This window comes from Dysidea avara, chromosome 8, assembly GCF_963678975.1.
Source record: "Dysidea avara chromosome 8, odDysAvar1.4, whole genome shotgun sequence".
In the NCBI taxonomy this organism is placed as follows: domain Eukaryota; kingdom Metazoa; phylum Porifera; class Demospongiae; order Dictyoceratida; family Dysideidae; genus Dysidea; species Dysidea avara.
Genome location: NC_089279.1, coordinates 24,839,115 through 24,855,467, shown reverse-complemented (window position 1 = coordinate 24,855,467; position 16,353 = coordinate 24,839,115). Strand labels below are relative to the sequence as shown.

At 38.0% G+C, this 16,353-nt stretch overlaps 1 protein-coding gene across 3 annotated transcripts; it reads left to right on the top strand.

Moving 5' to 3' along the window:
- The first annotated feature begins 41 nt into the window (after positions 1-41).
- LOC136264272 (dual specificity protein kinase splB-like) lies at positions 42-14,549 on the top strand. 3 transcript variants are annotated; one of them, XM_066058979.1, is made up of 5 exons: positions 42-104; positions 2,546-2,996; positions 3,064-3,540; positions 12,361-12,946; positions 13,032-14,549. In XM_066058979.1, the coding sequence occupies exons 2-5, from the start codon at positions 2,559-2,561 to the stop codon at positions 14,126-14,128; spliced, it is 2,598 nt and encodes an 865-aa protein (XP_065915051.1). In that variant the 5' UTR covers positions 42-104; positions 2,546-2,558; the 3' UTR covers positions 14,129-14,549. The 3 variants fall into 3 exon arrangements, with proteins under 3 accessions (XP_065915051.1, XP_065915049.1, XP_065915050.1); XM_066058977.1 differs by having other exon boundaries at positions 3,058-3,540; XM_066058978.1 differs by having other exon boundaries at positions 57-100; positions 3,058-3,540.
- The last annotated feature ends 1,804 nt before the right edge of the window (positions 14,550-16,353 follow it).

The following is a 16,353-nucleotide window of genomic DNA, read 5'->3' as shown; positions in this document are numbered from 1 at the left end:
TGATAGTCGACGTTGGGTTTACGCCAAATAATGACGTTCTAATTAATCACGTGGTTCGCGACATACTGGTGCTGGGTTTGGGACGATCTGACCACTTTCGGTGGGTGAGTTTTATAGCTATCACTGTACGTTTGAGCAAATATTTTGTGTTTGTCATTCTCTTTAGTCGTGTGGTACGTCTCCGCACATCGTAGACTCTTCACTTGAAGTAGTTAGCATACTTTTTTTTTTTTTTTTTGCAATGATGAGTAGCTACTATCATTAATACAAACAATAAATCGCAAACAGTTATATTTTTTTGCTGCCAGGAAAATATCACTGGCAGCAGGCTGTGGTCTACCACATGAAGATCTCGCCCCTCTTTATTGATCTAAGCAGGGAGAAGCCGGATAAGGCTGCAACGAAGTCAACGAATATAGTTTTAGCAGAAGCATACTCAAAAGTTAAGGTAGAAAGTAGTATACCAACCGAGTGTTCTCTCTTGGGCATGCATGCACTTGCCTGCAATTGGGGATCAAATCATCACTGGGATTTTTACAGAGTCAGATGTTAAGATTCTGGCTCCTCAGGGAGTATAGTCTTCTTGTTGGGTAGTGGGATGATTAGACTTTTTATTCGCAGTAGTTGGCACACCACAGTGTGTGCCATTCTTTCCAACTGGAACACACTTACATATATACAACAGCACAAACATCTAGACAACAGTATAGCTATTAAAAAAAGCGCTGGAACCACTACAAGAGAGGTATGAGCTAATTATTAGAGCTAATTACAAATCACTTAAACTGTGTTGAGGCCTTTCCCTGCATGAGGATACAAAAGAATTATAATTACAACAGAATTATAATTACAACAGTAATGATTAATAAATTCCACCTGATAAACAAAAGTGCTTATTAATGGTTGAATGATGGCAATTTAACAGGTGTCTTTACAGCACGCATTGTAGCAGGGTATGATGGTGCCACTCAAAAATTTATGCGAGATTATGCAATCTATATAGCAAAGATTAGCTAAGGTTGTTAGTTACAGACTACAGTCATCAGTTGTAGCTTCTTTGTACACATGTATAGCTACTTCTACAGGAGGCCCTTCCATATGGCATGTACCACAATGAGCAAAAGCTGTCCTCCACCTTTGTACACACTTTAATTCAACTATAATGTTGAGTCCCTTGTTTTTCCCTGTTGTTTTTTCCCCCAATTGGCTTAATGTATATGTAAGGTGCCATTAAAAATAATTATAAAACTTGTGCCTACCTATTTGTTTATAACTTAATAATTAAAATTAATTTTGTCAAGGTATCATTTTGATGCTATGTACATGGTTTGGATGACTAACACTATGAGATCTTTATAAAACTTTTTTGTGGATTGTTTACAATCAGAATCATTATGTGGTAGCTATCCTAGTCCAGTTGACTAAGTATTCACTATCTCCATATATGTACACTGTGCCATGAATAACATACTTTGTAGTGAATACCCTATATTTATTTATTTATTTTTTTTATTAACGCTTTACAGCACAAGTGCTGAAGGTTGGTTTGTAAAAATGTGTAGGATAGAATTATCGAAGTGACTGTAAAGCCACAGTTATTTTAACTGTTAGAACTTGAAGAATGACGATAAATCAAACTGTTCTGAATCAGTATTTCCTCTTATCTTTATGTTAGATATACACATATATAACAGCTAGCACTCAGTGCAGGTAATTTGCAATTAAAACTTAAAGCCAATACACATCATAAAATGTGCCTTGTGACACTTATCGTCTCCTGGTACCAGCTTCAAAGTTTATAGTATAGTATGTTAATCTATATATTACCTATTGTTCTTACTGACAATCCTTGCTACAATGCATGGCCACCAACATTGTGTCAAAAGCACTTGTGCTGTAAAGCATTAATAAATAAATTAAAACAAAAAAATATGCTATCAGTGAATGCCTGTAATAAAACTGATTTACTTGAGGCTTGTCCAGGTCAGTATATAGTGTTTTGAGCTAATGTTATCTCTACCCAGGGAAAAACAGACCTGGAGCAGTTCTCTACACTCTTTTTCATGATTAACCCTGTCAAATACAATTGAGCACTGGCTGATCTGACTCATGGCCACTGAGATGCTCTGTAATAAACTGTCTCTTCACATAAGACGCTTTTCTGTCTATATAAAGCTGACAGGAACTAAAATTGCAAGCTGTCATTAATCTTGTCTTAAGTGCTAGTGGCAATGTTCCCATATTCCTGGTATATTATCTTCTTTTCTATTTACTATAAACTCGGGCACTACAAATTGTCCATCTGCAAGTTAAATTGAAACTGGCAAGTTAACTAACAAAAGTTGATGACATATGTAACCTACAAGATAGGCCCGGCTCAGTTTCAAATCTTGAACTGTATACATTCACTTATAAAGCATATTATGCTTACATTCCTTCAACAGGTGTGGCTATGTGTGTAATGCTAGGTGTTATACTGTATGTCAGCAATATAAGTACATAATCATGCAGCTGGCTACTCTTAATTATTTTTGTATGTATGCAGGTGAATTTGCAACATGGATGTGTGGCAGTATAGTTTACTGTTGGAGAATGTAAAAGGACACAGAAGAAACACTTTAGGAAAATTTTCTGAGACACTGGTATTTAAGGGATCCTTACTGGAAACATTAGTCGATCATGATGAACTGATGGTGCCATTCACCGATCCTCCCCATAACTATAGGACTCTAGTAGATCTTTCTGAATGTGCCACATTGTATTGTCATAGTGATCAGGTATGTCAGTTGACAACTGTTCAGAAAGACCTGTTACTTGGAGTACAAGAATTGCATAGCCGACTTGAGATTGTTGACAAGTTAAGTTGGGCAGAGTCGCTTGAGATTGGGTCTTCAGTGTTCGTCACTCTTCCATCAGATAAACAAGTGATGGCAACTGTGCAATACATTGGAGAAGTGATTGGTATAAATGGGCAGATATTTGGCTTGAAGTTAAAGGTATGTATGTAGTTGCATTAATAGTAGCTTACACGTGTGTGCCAATTTTTTATGAATAAAGCAAAAGAAGAAAGAAGGAGTAAGTGGTACTATTGGGGGAGTTGAATATTTTAAGTGCAATCCTGGTTGTGCCATGTTTGTAGCAATTGACAAGTTAACTGAGATACCTGAAAAAGCCAGTAAATCTTCTCAAACCTTAAGAAGGTCTATGAGTCAATCCATAAACACTGATGAAGAAGATGTCACAATATCCAAACGTTTTTCATTGCAACCTGTCATTGAAGCTCAACTTCCAGCATTTGAGATTGCACCAGACAAAGTTCGACATGGTACATTGCCTGTAGGCACACCCCCACAAATGAAATCTAACCTCAAGCTGCAGCCGAGACCCAAGGCAATGACAATTTCAGAGTCACCTGCACCTTGTTATGAAATTGGAAACAAAATATCATTTTATGATAAATATAACAGAAAGCTAAGTGGTACATTGAGATGGATAGGCAATAATGAAGTTGATGGTTCAAAGATGCTGGGAGTAGAAGCAGTAAGTTACATGCACAGTGTAATGTGTGCAATGGATGAGAAACTATTAATCAAGTTTGCCTTGTCTTATATTGTTTTTTTAAGCAAATAGAAACAATCAAGAAGTTATGAAAGTTCAGTTACTGTAATAGAATATATGCACAGACAAGCAAACACGTATTATGCGTATACCTGCACCTGCCCTATACCTGTAAGTGTGACAGAGAGAGTGGCAATGAATTGTCAATTTAAAAAGCAGGTTGAGAAAAAAGCATCAAAATACCATGCCACTATAGTGGGTGCATACTCACCTGAGTCCCCCTCCAAAAACAATAATATCAAAGAGGTAAACATATGTTTACTCCCAGTGGTTTGTACTAGAACAAACATGTTTTCTTGTTGTAAACATGTTTGTGCGCCTGTATTGTCCATACTAAATGTATGGGATATTTTTAAAGCCTCATAACTCATTTGTTCTTGCCTGTATTGAAGCACTTTTTTTGATAAGCAACTCTGGTGTTTAAAGGGTTTCACAGCATTACTAAAATTAATGTTGGGGCAGCTGGCCCATGTAGCAGGAGTTATTAACAAGAAACAATTAAGGGCCCAGGTGAACGTGAATTGTCGTAAGAAAAATTTGAAACTTTGACGAATTCAGACTTCAGCAGATTTGACAAATATAATGTTGATGAAAATGAAGAAATTGTAGGCAAAACCTGTACTTTTAAGGGTGCTTATAAACATTTGACAATTTTTTTTGACATCAAAATTTCCTTGCATACAGTATAGTGGGATTTATTTAAACACACAACCTACTGAAGCTCTTTATTGTACATGAATCGAACTATCTACAAGGCAAACAGTTCAGTCTGTGGTTTGCAGTAATGCAGTACAACTATTTTCTCTATACCATGGTCTTCATTTGCTGCAGACAACAAATGAAAGCACATGGGAGCTTGCAACGAAATCTTACTGTCTATCATACAGTATAATAGTACTATATAGTATGGACCACAAGGTTTGGGCGTGGCCCATGATAAACATCAACCCAAAACCAGACTCACCTTTCCCTGATGATGATGAGGCAGTATTGGTTAGGTAAAACTAGCCCAAACAAGCCTTCAGACCGAAATGCTTTCCACAAGTTGCTATGAAATTTTTTGTTGTCTCGTTGGAGTTTTGACCAATTTTCCAACGACAAATGTTTTCAAATTAGAGGTCTTGGTGGAATTTTGACTAATTTTTCCAACAACAGATGTATTTTGGTAGCAAAGTTGATGTCTCATTGGGCTTTTTACCAAGTTTTCCAATGACAAACATTTTGGTCACTGAAATATGTTTCGGTAGTAAAGTTGATGTCTCGTCAGACCTTTGACCAATTTTTCCAATGATAAATATGTCGGGAGTAAAGTTAATGTATCGTTGGACTAATTTTTTCAACGATAAATATTTCGGGAGGAAAGTTAATGTATCGTTAGACTTTTGACCAATATTTCCAACGACAAATCTTTCGGTCACCAAATTACTTGATATATTGTTGGACTATTGACTGACTTTTCTAGTGATAAACCTTTCGGTCATTGAAATATGTTTCGGTAGTAAAGTTGATGTATCGTTGGAATTTTGACCAATTTTTTCAACGATGCCAGAATATTTCGGGAGCAAAGTTGATGTATTGTAAGACTTTTAACAAGTTTTTCCAATGATAAATATTTCAAAAACAAAGTTGATGTATGGTTGGACTTTTTCAACGACAAACTTTCGGTCACTAAAATATGTTTTGGTAGTACACTTGATATAATATCATTGGACTTTTGACCAACTTTTCCAACCACAATCCTTTTGGTCACCGAAATATGTTTCGGTAGTATCATGGGATTTTGACCAATTTTTCCAACCACAAAATGTTTCTGGAGCAAAGTTAAGGTCTTGTAGGACTTTTGACCAGATTTCCAATAGCAAATTTTTGGGAGGAAATCGTTGGACTTCTGATCAATTTTTCTAGCAAAAACTCCCTTGTTGGCGAGAAGTCAATGATTAAGTAGAAGTTGAATGCAGAGAAGATCACAGATCCCAGCTGTGTGGCTCCTCTGGCACATGCCTAGATTGCATGTTGCGGGGGATCAAGTCACCACTGCAGTGGCATAACTAGACTTGTACCAACACCAGGGCCCAGTGCAATAAGTTGAAGTCGTATACACAAGCAAAGCTATTAAAGTAGTCGAATTATCGAAACGATAATTATTTCTAGAGGTGCTTATACCAATAAGCTGGCAGTTTGAAGTGATTTGACAATAACCAAAGGTAATATAGCTGTTTTGCAGCCAAAAAAGTGTGCTGTTGTCAAGGTCTCGATCGATTATTCGGTGAAATAGTCTTTTTCTACTACTCTATTGCTAATTCTATGGGTGTGACTTGATTGCTGACACCTGGGCCCAGGCCCGGCTAGGCCCGGGTTTAGTTACTCCACTGCACCACTGGGTCTGGAATTTCTTCTGCATTCTTCATTGATTCAGTTACATGTATCTGACTCCCTGTATGCACAGGCTTTATTTAGTCTTCTCACAGGTCCCTAGTGGGACAGCATTATGATAAAAGGTCACCAAAATAATATGTGACCCAGTCTGAGAAAACCGGTCTTATCACCCATCTCAGCAGATTCGATTTTTCACCCAGGACACAAAGCTACACGAATAAACTATCTAATTCCACAATCAAAATCAGCTAGACTTGAGTGGTCTGGTTTTGCTGGCTGCTTTTCCCAAGCCCAGTGGCGATCCGTATGTGCGGTGTGACGCCTTAATGGAGCTCTGGTCAGTCTGGGGGGTGACTGTATGTAGCTGTACAGCTCTGTGGTGTTGAATAAGTACCTCTGCTGTGAAGTTCCTTTCATTTTAGCCAGTTTTGAGACCTCAATGGCCCACAATGTGGCCTAATTCATCCCTTGGCCTTCCTTTTCAATTTTTGAACACCATCTTACCCTCCTCCCACCCAACTTGCAGCTCGCCTGATACAGTCAACCTCGGTTTAAAAACTATCTAAAATGGCGGGAAACTTAGTTGTTGGCTACTTGCACAGTGGATACTCTGGAAGGTTAGGAATTGGTGTAAAACGTGTGAAAATTTGGTACACATAGCTTCAACCATTGGTGAGCTACAACACACTAAATACTTAAAACTGGCGTTTCTCGATACTTTTAATAGGCGATAAGCCCGGTTTTCCCAGACTGGGTCACATATTATGTTTGGTAGCAATGTTGAAGGCTTTTGACTCATTTCCCAATGAGAAATTTATGGTCACACCATAAAAATAAACAGTGGTGTCACTCTCCAGGTGTGTTAAACTGGTAGGGACTTACATATACATGTGTCCTACCAAAACTGGTGTAGATTGATCAATGCAAACAAGAGTTACTGTAGGTGAAACGTTATGATTACCAGGTTGTCCCAAATTAACATGTCACAGGGTGCAGTTTGCTTACATAGGGGAAGAGTAGGACAGGAGTTGTTGACAACATGTTTTTTTTTTGTTGATGATACCAACATTTTTCAGGCATGTTTCTGGTACGGCTGCATGAACTGTGGGGAAAAGCTCTTGTTTGGGGAAAGGTTATTGTCTGTGGGGAAACCTTGAATTGGCTGGGCACGCTGCTGCTGGTCCTGTTTGGCATGGAGATGGTACTCCTGCTGAGAGGTGCTGTTTAGTACAGTCTAGTAGTGATTGACTGGCTAAGTAATCCTACTTCATGTCGGATTAAGAAAATTTACTGTTGGAGGAAAGTTGTATCAATTCTACCCGGAAATTCTGGGGAGAATTTGATTGTGAAATGTTCAATGAGGACAAGGATGATGTTTTGGGGACAAGGCTGCTGCTTTTGGGTAGAAGGCTGCTGTATTGGGGGCAAGGCTTGGGGATAAGGGTGCTGTTTTTTGGGATAGGGGTGCTGTATTTGGGGACAAGGCTAGGGTGCTGCTTTTGGAGACAGGCTGCTGTATTGGCTGCTGCTTGTGGAGACAGGCTGCTGTATTGGCTGCTGTACTGGGGACAAGGCTGCTGTTTTTGGCTGTTATTGTTATTATTATTATTTAATGGACAATTAAAATACAAAATTGATTAATAGGCCAAAGGCCTTTGACAATGTCCATGTCCAGTTTCTCTCCAATATTGGTCTAGTGAGTGTTTGAAAGAAGATATTGTTTTTGCCAGAATTACTTCGTCAGGTAAGTCATTCCATTGTTGGATTATTCTAAAGTTGAAAAAGTGTTGACCAATGCTTCTGCTAATTCTTTGTTTAAAAAGTTTCATTTGATGGCCCCTGGTAACACTGTCTTGTTGTAATGTAAAGATATCTTTTGGGTCAATTTGATAGTAGGAGTTTAGTATCTTAAACACTTCAATTAGGTCTCCTCTTTGTGTATACAAAAAAGCGAGTGCAAATCTAGTTCTTGAAGTCTAGCTGTTGAAGACAAGGCTGCTGTTTAAGGGAACAAGGCTGCTGTATTGGGGACAAGGCTACTGTTTTTGAGTGTTGTATTGAGGACAAGACTGAGCAGTTTTTATTGGGACAAGGCACTATATTGGGGAAAAGGCTGCTGTTTTTATTGGGACAAGGTGTTAGGACAAGGTTGCTGTCAAGGCTGATATTGAGGAAAAGGCTGCTATGTTTGAGGACAAGGCTGCTGTTTTGTTGGAACAAGGTGTTGATTTTGGCTGTTGTACTGAGGGTAAGGCTGTTGTAAATTAGAGTTATTATTGGGACAAGGTGCTGTATTGGGGACAAGGTGCTGTATTATGAACAGTACTGTTGTTTTTTAGACAACGGCTGCCTTATTGGGGTCAAGCCTGCTGTATTTGGCAAAGGTTATTGTTTTTGGGTACAAGGCTGTTGTATTTGGGGAAGGTTACTGTTTTTGGGTACAAGGCTGTTGTATTTGGGGAAGGTTACTGTTTTTGGGTACAAGGCTGTTGTATTTGGGGAAGGTTACTGTTTTTGGGTACAAGGTTGCTGTTTTGAGTTAACATACATAAGATGTGTGTAGTATGAAGATAAGTATAGCTGTTTTGAGTTATCATACATAAGACGTGTGTATTATGAAGAATATTGTTATTTCTGGGGACAAGTATTGCTGTTTTGTGTATTATGGTGTTTTTAAGGGGACAAAATACGAGGACAAGGCTGCTGTTTTTGGGGATAACGCTATTGTATTTCAGAAAAGTTACTGTTTTGGGTAAAAGGTTGCTGTTTTCATGATACATGTCGATGCACCAGAAAGTAAGCAGTGTGTCAGACAAATAGATTAAATTATATATTACCATAGTGATAGCTACCCTGCAGTGCACTGTGAGTATATATGTTATCGATTCATGTAACGTGATAAATCATGACCGGTATATTCCCTATATACATGCAGAACCATCATGTATACTTAAAAACGGTTTAAATAGTTCACTGGTTAGTCAAGGCTCAGTGTGTCATAAGCCAGTATTCATTTTTTGTGATTGGCTAAAGCCTGATACTTAGTAGAGCTTGATGCATGATGACTGTTGCAATATTGGCATTATAATCCAGGCCAACCATGTGGAGGTCAGATCTATTGCATGCAATTGGAAACAGGTAATGGACTGGAAAATGGAAATGTTCAAACCTTCATATACATGTGTATGTTATAACCTCGCTTAATAGCCACCTTGTTACTAAGACCACCTTGCCACATGTATTATTAGTCTGTCAAGTATACGTAGTTAGACCTCAGATACATACTTTAGGACTTCATTAATAAGGTCAGCCCATTGTAGTGACCATGTCAAGTAGGCCCAGGTGTATTCTTTATGACCTTCTTAGCAAAAAACACTTATAGTAACTTATGTCAAGTTTGTAAGCTCCAGAAAATTTATGGTCTACTTTATGATGTCAATTTCATCTCCCATTATATTGGTACACACTTCATTCAAGTTATCAGACTACCATCCTTACCATAATCAGTTATATATAGTTCTGTCACATACAAAATAGTGGTTACAGGGACCTTTAACGGCCTTGTAGGTGAAGTGTAGTGCAACTGTATCAAAGAAAAATGCAGTCCCATTTGGAGATGACTTTAAGTGCCTAGCTTTGTTTAGCTGACCTTGACAATAAAGTCATGAAATATAGTGTTTGGAACTTACATTGAAATAGATAGTCCTTGTATATAGGTAGCCATTATAATGAAGTTATCTTATAATGTAGTCAATATAAGAATCTTACAATGCAATCTTTGTACAGAAGTGGTCTTTGTAACAAGGTGGTCTTTAAGAAGTGGCTAATAAGCAACTATTTTAGCATACATGCATATGACAATTTGACCTTTTTCCATTTTTATTTCTGCTGTTTCCAATTGTCCATTTGTGCAAGACAAGGGGAAAACATCCTGACTGCCTGGCAGACTCCTGTAAGTATTCAAACGCAAATCGGATGGCTGCAGAGTCGAGGCTGCCCAGGTCCAGTCATGGATTTTCTCTCACCTTTTGAAACACATTTAGTTCCTATAGACCTTCAGTATTCGTGCTGTATAGCCTTTAAAAAATAAATAAGTGAAAAAGACATCATAATTTGATCGTAATTGTATAATACCATGAGACCCTAGCAATCTAAAAAAGGTGTGAATAGCTATCACTATGTGGGAATTTTGATAGTCGTATATGTACCCTAGGAGAGTTTTGAAAAGTAGACTGCCTGAAACTGATCTGTGAGTATTTTCAAGAGTGTGTGTGCAGTTTAACGTAGTTTTGACTCACCGTTTTGGATGGGGGGAAAGGAGGAAGTCTGAGATTCAATTCCCTAACAACCGTAAAATATAAGCAATGACAAAAAAAAGAAAACAGAAAGTAAAAGTTGTAACCATAAAATGAAAACAAGTTGCAACTTAAAAGCTTGCAAAACCATCAGGGGACTTGAATCTAGTAAATGCACTACTTCACAAGTAGAAGGTACTTTCATTCTTTTAACCAATATGTTAATCTCTTATGAACAGTTTTGTGGTTACTAAAACCTGCTTGTAAAGGCATGCATAAATTGAATGTATCAGTTTACTTGTGGTTCACCATGCAAGGATTTGAACAGGTGCACCACCCTTGCGTTTAATGAGCTGTAGATAATGAATGGTGGCTTTAAGAAGTGTCATTTATTCTTAGTACCTTGTTTTGCACAAGAACTGCTTTGGTATGTGTGGAGACAGTGAAAAAGTTGGTGATTGCAAGGGAATGCAGACAGATGGCTTTTCAGATTTGTACATAAATTTTTAGTATTAGAGCAATATCTTTCTTATCGTCTTAGTGCAAGATGAGTTGAGGACAATAGTGATAAACCACCATGTGCTCAAGCACAGTGGGATAAGATGGTGTCTATAGACTACATGTTTGCAAGAGGATTGAGTCACCACTATACATTATCTGCATTCTACACAGTTTAATGCCAAGATTCTTATTCCCTACATTTACAGGCTTTGGCCCTCTCGTAGGTTCCTATGGTAGGAATTCCAATAAATATTTATTATTAGCACTTTACAGTGTGTGAATCATTATGAAGAATCATGATGGTTAGCATTTGTGCATGAAACTCATACTGTTTTGGTTACTTGGAACTATGTATCAACTTAATGATAGTTAAAAGCAAATCTAGCTACTAAGGAACATGACAAGAATGCACTTTTCCTACCATCCCATTAATACTGATTATGAGTAATATCCAATCAAGGCAGTTTGATTCTCTGGAATATAGGTACGTATGTGTAAATGGAACAAACGTTACCAATGATTATAAAGACATGCTTGCAAAGTGTACTATTTGCTTTTCTCTATCATATAGTGCGACAATACTGTATAGTAGAGACCACAAAACTTTGGGCATAACCCATGGTAAACCATCACCCAAAATCCAGCCTCACTTTTCCCAGACGACGATGAGGCAGCCACTATTGGTTAGACAAGACTAAGCCCAAACAGATCAACCTGAAACACTTTCAACAAGTTGCTATGGAATTTTAAAAGTATATTAAACGGAATTTTCTAGACTGACTGAACTGAGTAACTGATGCCTTCAGATAAGCATAGCTTGATAACTCCTAAGGCTATGGGCTTGGTTTGATGTTACTTCAGCCAGACATATGCCTTTTGGCATACCACAGTGTATACAATGCATTCTTCATGGACTTACCAGTGTCCTCCTTTGTGCCCTATTCATCTTTGCTGACAGCAAAAGGTGTCGATTTGGTGGCAGCGTGAGATGGCTTCCCTTCGTAATGGAAACTGTCAGTGTATTTCATCGTGGCTACTTTGATTGTGGAGGTGCTTTTCAAACAGTTCTTGATTATAATGCTGTGTGACAGGTTGAACATACGCAGCTGACAATGAAGCGTAATGGATACTTCACTTTTCAGATGATAGTTGATAGCTGGGATGTGCAGCACCATTTCTTTCTTTTGATGCAGTATGCGTGGGTTCACCATGCAGTCATAATAATTTTATTTTACAAAAAAAGTTAACAAGCAAGCATACAAAAAATTGGAATTTTCAACTAGAGTAGGGATCATAGCACATTGATAAAAAGTGTTGAAACTAGCTGTAGTAGTACACTTCTTATTGTTTTACTGTAATTTAATATCATTGTTTTACTGTGATTTAATATCATGCACTACTCCAGCTTGATTCAGTACTTTTTATCAATGTGCTATGGTCCCTACTCTAGTTGAAAATTCCAACTTTTTGCGTACTTCTTTGTCCTGTATATCTTTCAATTGTATGTGTGCACATAAACAGTGCACATTTACTGGTAGTGATGTTTTTAACTAAAGCACTGTTTCAATAGGACGATGATGTTTCTTGTGAAGATATTCCACAGCATATACAAGCTGTGAAGAAAGAATGCTTCAAGCTGGCTAATGCAAGTCATACCAAACTTTTCTTTCCAGCTAGCATGCTAACCTCAAACTCCACCATGGTTAAACAGATGAGTAGTGCATCAAACTACAGTGATGACTCTGGAACCATTGCTAAACAGAAGAAAGCCCTTGCATTCTATGAACATGTTCTTGTTAACTCTGATAAGAAGAAGAGAATCCAGAAGTCCAAAGAGGAGATAGCACTTGATGACTGGTCCACTATAGATGAGTCCATGCTAGACAGTAAGCTACAAGAAAAGCTGCTAAATGAAGCTAGCCAACTGAAGCAGAAAAATAAAGTTGTTTGTGATGATGTATCTTCACTCCATGTCATCAATGCTGGCACTGTTGATGACAATGGCCATGAAGCAGTTCAAATGTGTTGTGATCATCACACAGATGAAACTACCAGTTCTCATTCACAAACACAGAATGTTTCTTTGCAAACGCCAAGTTCTGAAGATTGCAGTGTTACACTCAATGAGCATCCTTGGAACCAACAAGATTTAGCCAGTAAGTACAATATGCACATGTGTTACTGCTAATGGGAGCCATTGGTTTCAAATTACAGGATAACATTTAATTTTTTCTTCTATAGATAATGAGATCACCACACAACTTCGTCTTAACCTTAAAATTGTTCAAGATCAGGTAGAGCAATTACAAAATGATAAAAAAGATCAGAAAAGCATTATCAAAAATATTATTGACAAACTTCATCAAGATGTGAGTTCAATGGAGAAGAGATTTCATGATAAGAGTCATGCAATGATGCAAGAAACAGCAGACAGAATACAAAAGGAGAAGCTGAATATAGAAAGCAGCCTAGTATCTAGTCGTAGTTATTTTGAAGAGCAGCTAGCTTCTACACACAACCAGCTTTCTCTCATGCAACAACAGTTGATAGGTTTACGGTCTGTAATTATTTCTAGTCGATTATTATCCATCTCACATGGTCAGTTTACAATTGGAGAAGAAATTGGTAGAGGAGCTTGGGCTACTATCCATAAGGCTACATTCCGAGGAGCAACTGTTGCTGCTAAGTGTCCTCATGGTGCTATAACTTCTACAACGAGAAAATTGTTCCAACGAGAGATGGAAATGGCACTTGTGTGTCAGCATCAAAACATTGTCACTTTCCTGGGAGCTACGATGGAAGGTGATCCAGTAATTTTGATGGAATTGATGGATATTAACTTGAGAAAGGCATATGAACAAGAAAAAGTTAAGGATCACCAGATACATAGTATTCTTCATGACGTTGCTAAAGCACTTCATTTCTTACATACCAGACCAGATCCAGTAATCCATCGTGATGTGAGTAGTGCCAATGTGTTACTGAAGGTACTGTACAATGGTGAGTGGCTGGCCAAACTGGGAGACTTGGGTACTGCTAAAATACAACAGCTAACAGCCACTGCAAATCCTGGTGCTATAGTATATGGAGCTCCTGAAGCTAGCAATTTCTCTAAGCACTCTCCTAAGATGGATGTGTACAGTTTTGGAGTCCTTATCATTGAAATTCTTACAAAAACACTTCAGTTTGAAATGGTGGAAACCCTTAAAGCACAAGCTCAACAACAGTATCCACAGTATGATCAACTGGTCACCAGTTGTACCAGAAAACAGTCAAGTGACAGACCTACAATGTATGATGTTCTTGTACAGTTGGATGAGATTGGAGTGAGCGACTGACTTCACACATATATATTTGTACGTGCGCATACATCAGTGTATTTTTATAGCATTTGCAATTGCCACAAAAATAAAAAATGAAATTTAAAGTGGTAACAATAGAAGAAATACATGAAGCCAGTGTGCAGTTATAGTATCTCAGCCCTACTTTACAAGATTCTACCTCTAGGCTGGAGAAATTACTCAATGACATATATTTTGAAATAATGATACCGTTTGTTAGTGGCTGGTTAAGATGTTGCTTGCCATTTACACTGCTGCTCTGTACTATTGTATAGTATATGTATGCGTGTTTGAGACAGCAGTAGAAGGCATCATGAAGGAAGATGGACTTGATTGCTGTAGGATTGACTTGTGTTTTCATTGTTAATTGATGTATAGTAACCGAATGTGTGAAAAGATGTCATGTACTTCATAACTTCACTTGTGAATAAGCCTGGGAACAGCTTGAAATTTGGTTACAGTATACCCCTAGCCTATAATTATTGTACTGATTGTGTAATTGTAGGGTAATAGGTTAAACACAAGAGTAGTTACAGTCAATCTCAGAGGCTATTATAAGACCTTTTTTTGTAGATCCAGTTACAATTGAACAAGCCATTGAAGTATTGGGCTTTACTGAAGTATATATGGATTCCAAGGATCTGGGGGTGCAGCTGCAGCTTCTAAAATCCATAACTTTTTCATGATGTCTGACCAGCTCTAACTGTATAATATTCAAGTTATTTTAACATTGATTGACATAGTCTATCTTATTTAAAACCAAGTTTTTGTGGCTATTCAATACATTAGTCTCTGTGTATAACTATATACTAGGCTTATAACATTTAGCTAGATAAGTAGTACAAAATTTTAGAGCTTATAACAGCCTGGATGTTTGCCGAAACCGTGCATGGTGAGCTCAGTAGCTATAGTGACACAAGTTTCATGAGTAGCTATATGTCGTATGACTGAGCCAGAGGTAACTGGGTGACAATTACTAAACTGCAAAATTTTAGGACCACTGGACCTATGAAAGGTTTTGGAGTTTTGCAGTCAATGTGCTTTCACAAGAGTCACTTGTGAAAGCATGCTGACTGCAAAAAATACGAAAACCTTCTATGGGAGGAGCCCGCCATTTGGCTATTTAATTATCCATAATTATATGTGCATAAAGCTTGCTAGTTAGGTTTACTTAGTAGTCAGCTCATTTGTGCTTCCATTCGTACAAGTATATATGTTGTTCATTTGGCATTTGTACATGTCAGTACTCATTTTTTTATCAATACTAGTGTTCCAGTCCATTTATGGATTTCTATGCCACACTGCATATTATAAGGTGGAGCCCCAGAAAGCTACTGAGTATCTTTTTAGTTATTATGATTAAAGTACCTGGTAAAGGCAGAGCCTGTATACCAGAAGGCCTTATAAAGGCCTAAGATGTTTATAGTGCCTGCACTAAGTATGTTTGAAAAGTTAGAGAAAGAAGAAAAAATCCATGACTGGACCTGGGCAGCCTCGAACCCATAGCCATCCAATTAACGCTCGAACGCTTACAGGAGTCTGCCAGGCGGTCAGGATATTTTCTTCTTACTATTTTCATTATATATGTGTATTTCTTGTTTCTTTATTAAATTCTATCCCACTAGGGACCTGTGAGAAGGCTAAAGCCTGTGAATACAGGGATTCAGAAATATGTAACTGAAACGTTGTTTATGTGCTTGTTAGTAGTTATCTGTATAATGTAGACTATATGTAGTCATCAGTGGTGGAGGAAGTAGTTGATATGGGGGGCAGGGTCGTATCCAGACTTATGGAAAGGGGGTCAAAATGAACTAATGAACTGAGGCATACATTGTCTCTGGTTTGGTAAGGTGAGACGGAAAAAAAAGGTCACAGCCAACTGACAATAGCTGCCCACCTCACCAGCTACTAATTTACTGATAAACTACTTAAAAATCCTTATATATAGCTCACTACACACTGTTCTAATACTGTGACTGCTTTATTAGAGTGACTACTCTATTAGAGTATCTCGATCTTTACCGATCACGGTTTTCAGCCCCACTCCAAGAAGGATAATTTCGGTGCGATATCATTCTGAGGAGGGGCGAAGCCCCCCTCAGCAGACCGAGAGGGGGGCTTTAGCCCCCTTTCCGCCGCCTATGGTAGTCACTCGGGTAGTCATGTGTTTTTTTTTATGTAGTACTGTATGTACCTTGGGGAAGCACCCTTGTACCATAGAG

Excerpts from the sequence above, each read along its gene's own strand:
- LOC136264272 (XM_066058977.1), top strand. The coding sequence starts at position 2,559 with ATGGATGTGTGGCAGTATAGTTTACTGTTGGAGAATGTAAAAGGACAC. Across the intron at positions 3,541-12,360 it reads AGATGCTGGGAGTAGAAGCA|GACGATGATGTTTCTTGTGA; the intron begins GTAAGTTACATG and ends CTGTTTCAATAG. Across the intron at positions 12,947-13,031 it reads GAACCAACAAGATTTAGCCA|ATAATGAGATCACCACACAA; the intron begins GTAAGTACAATA and ends TTTCTTCTATAG.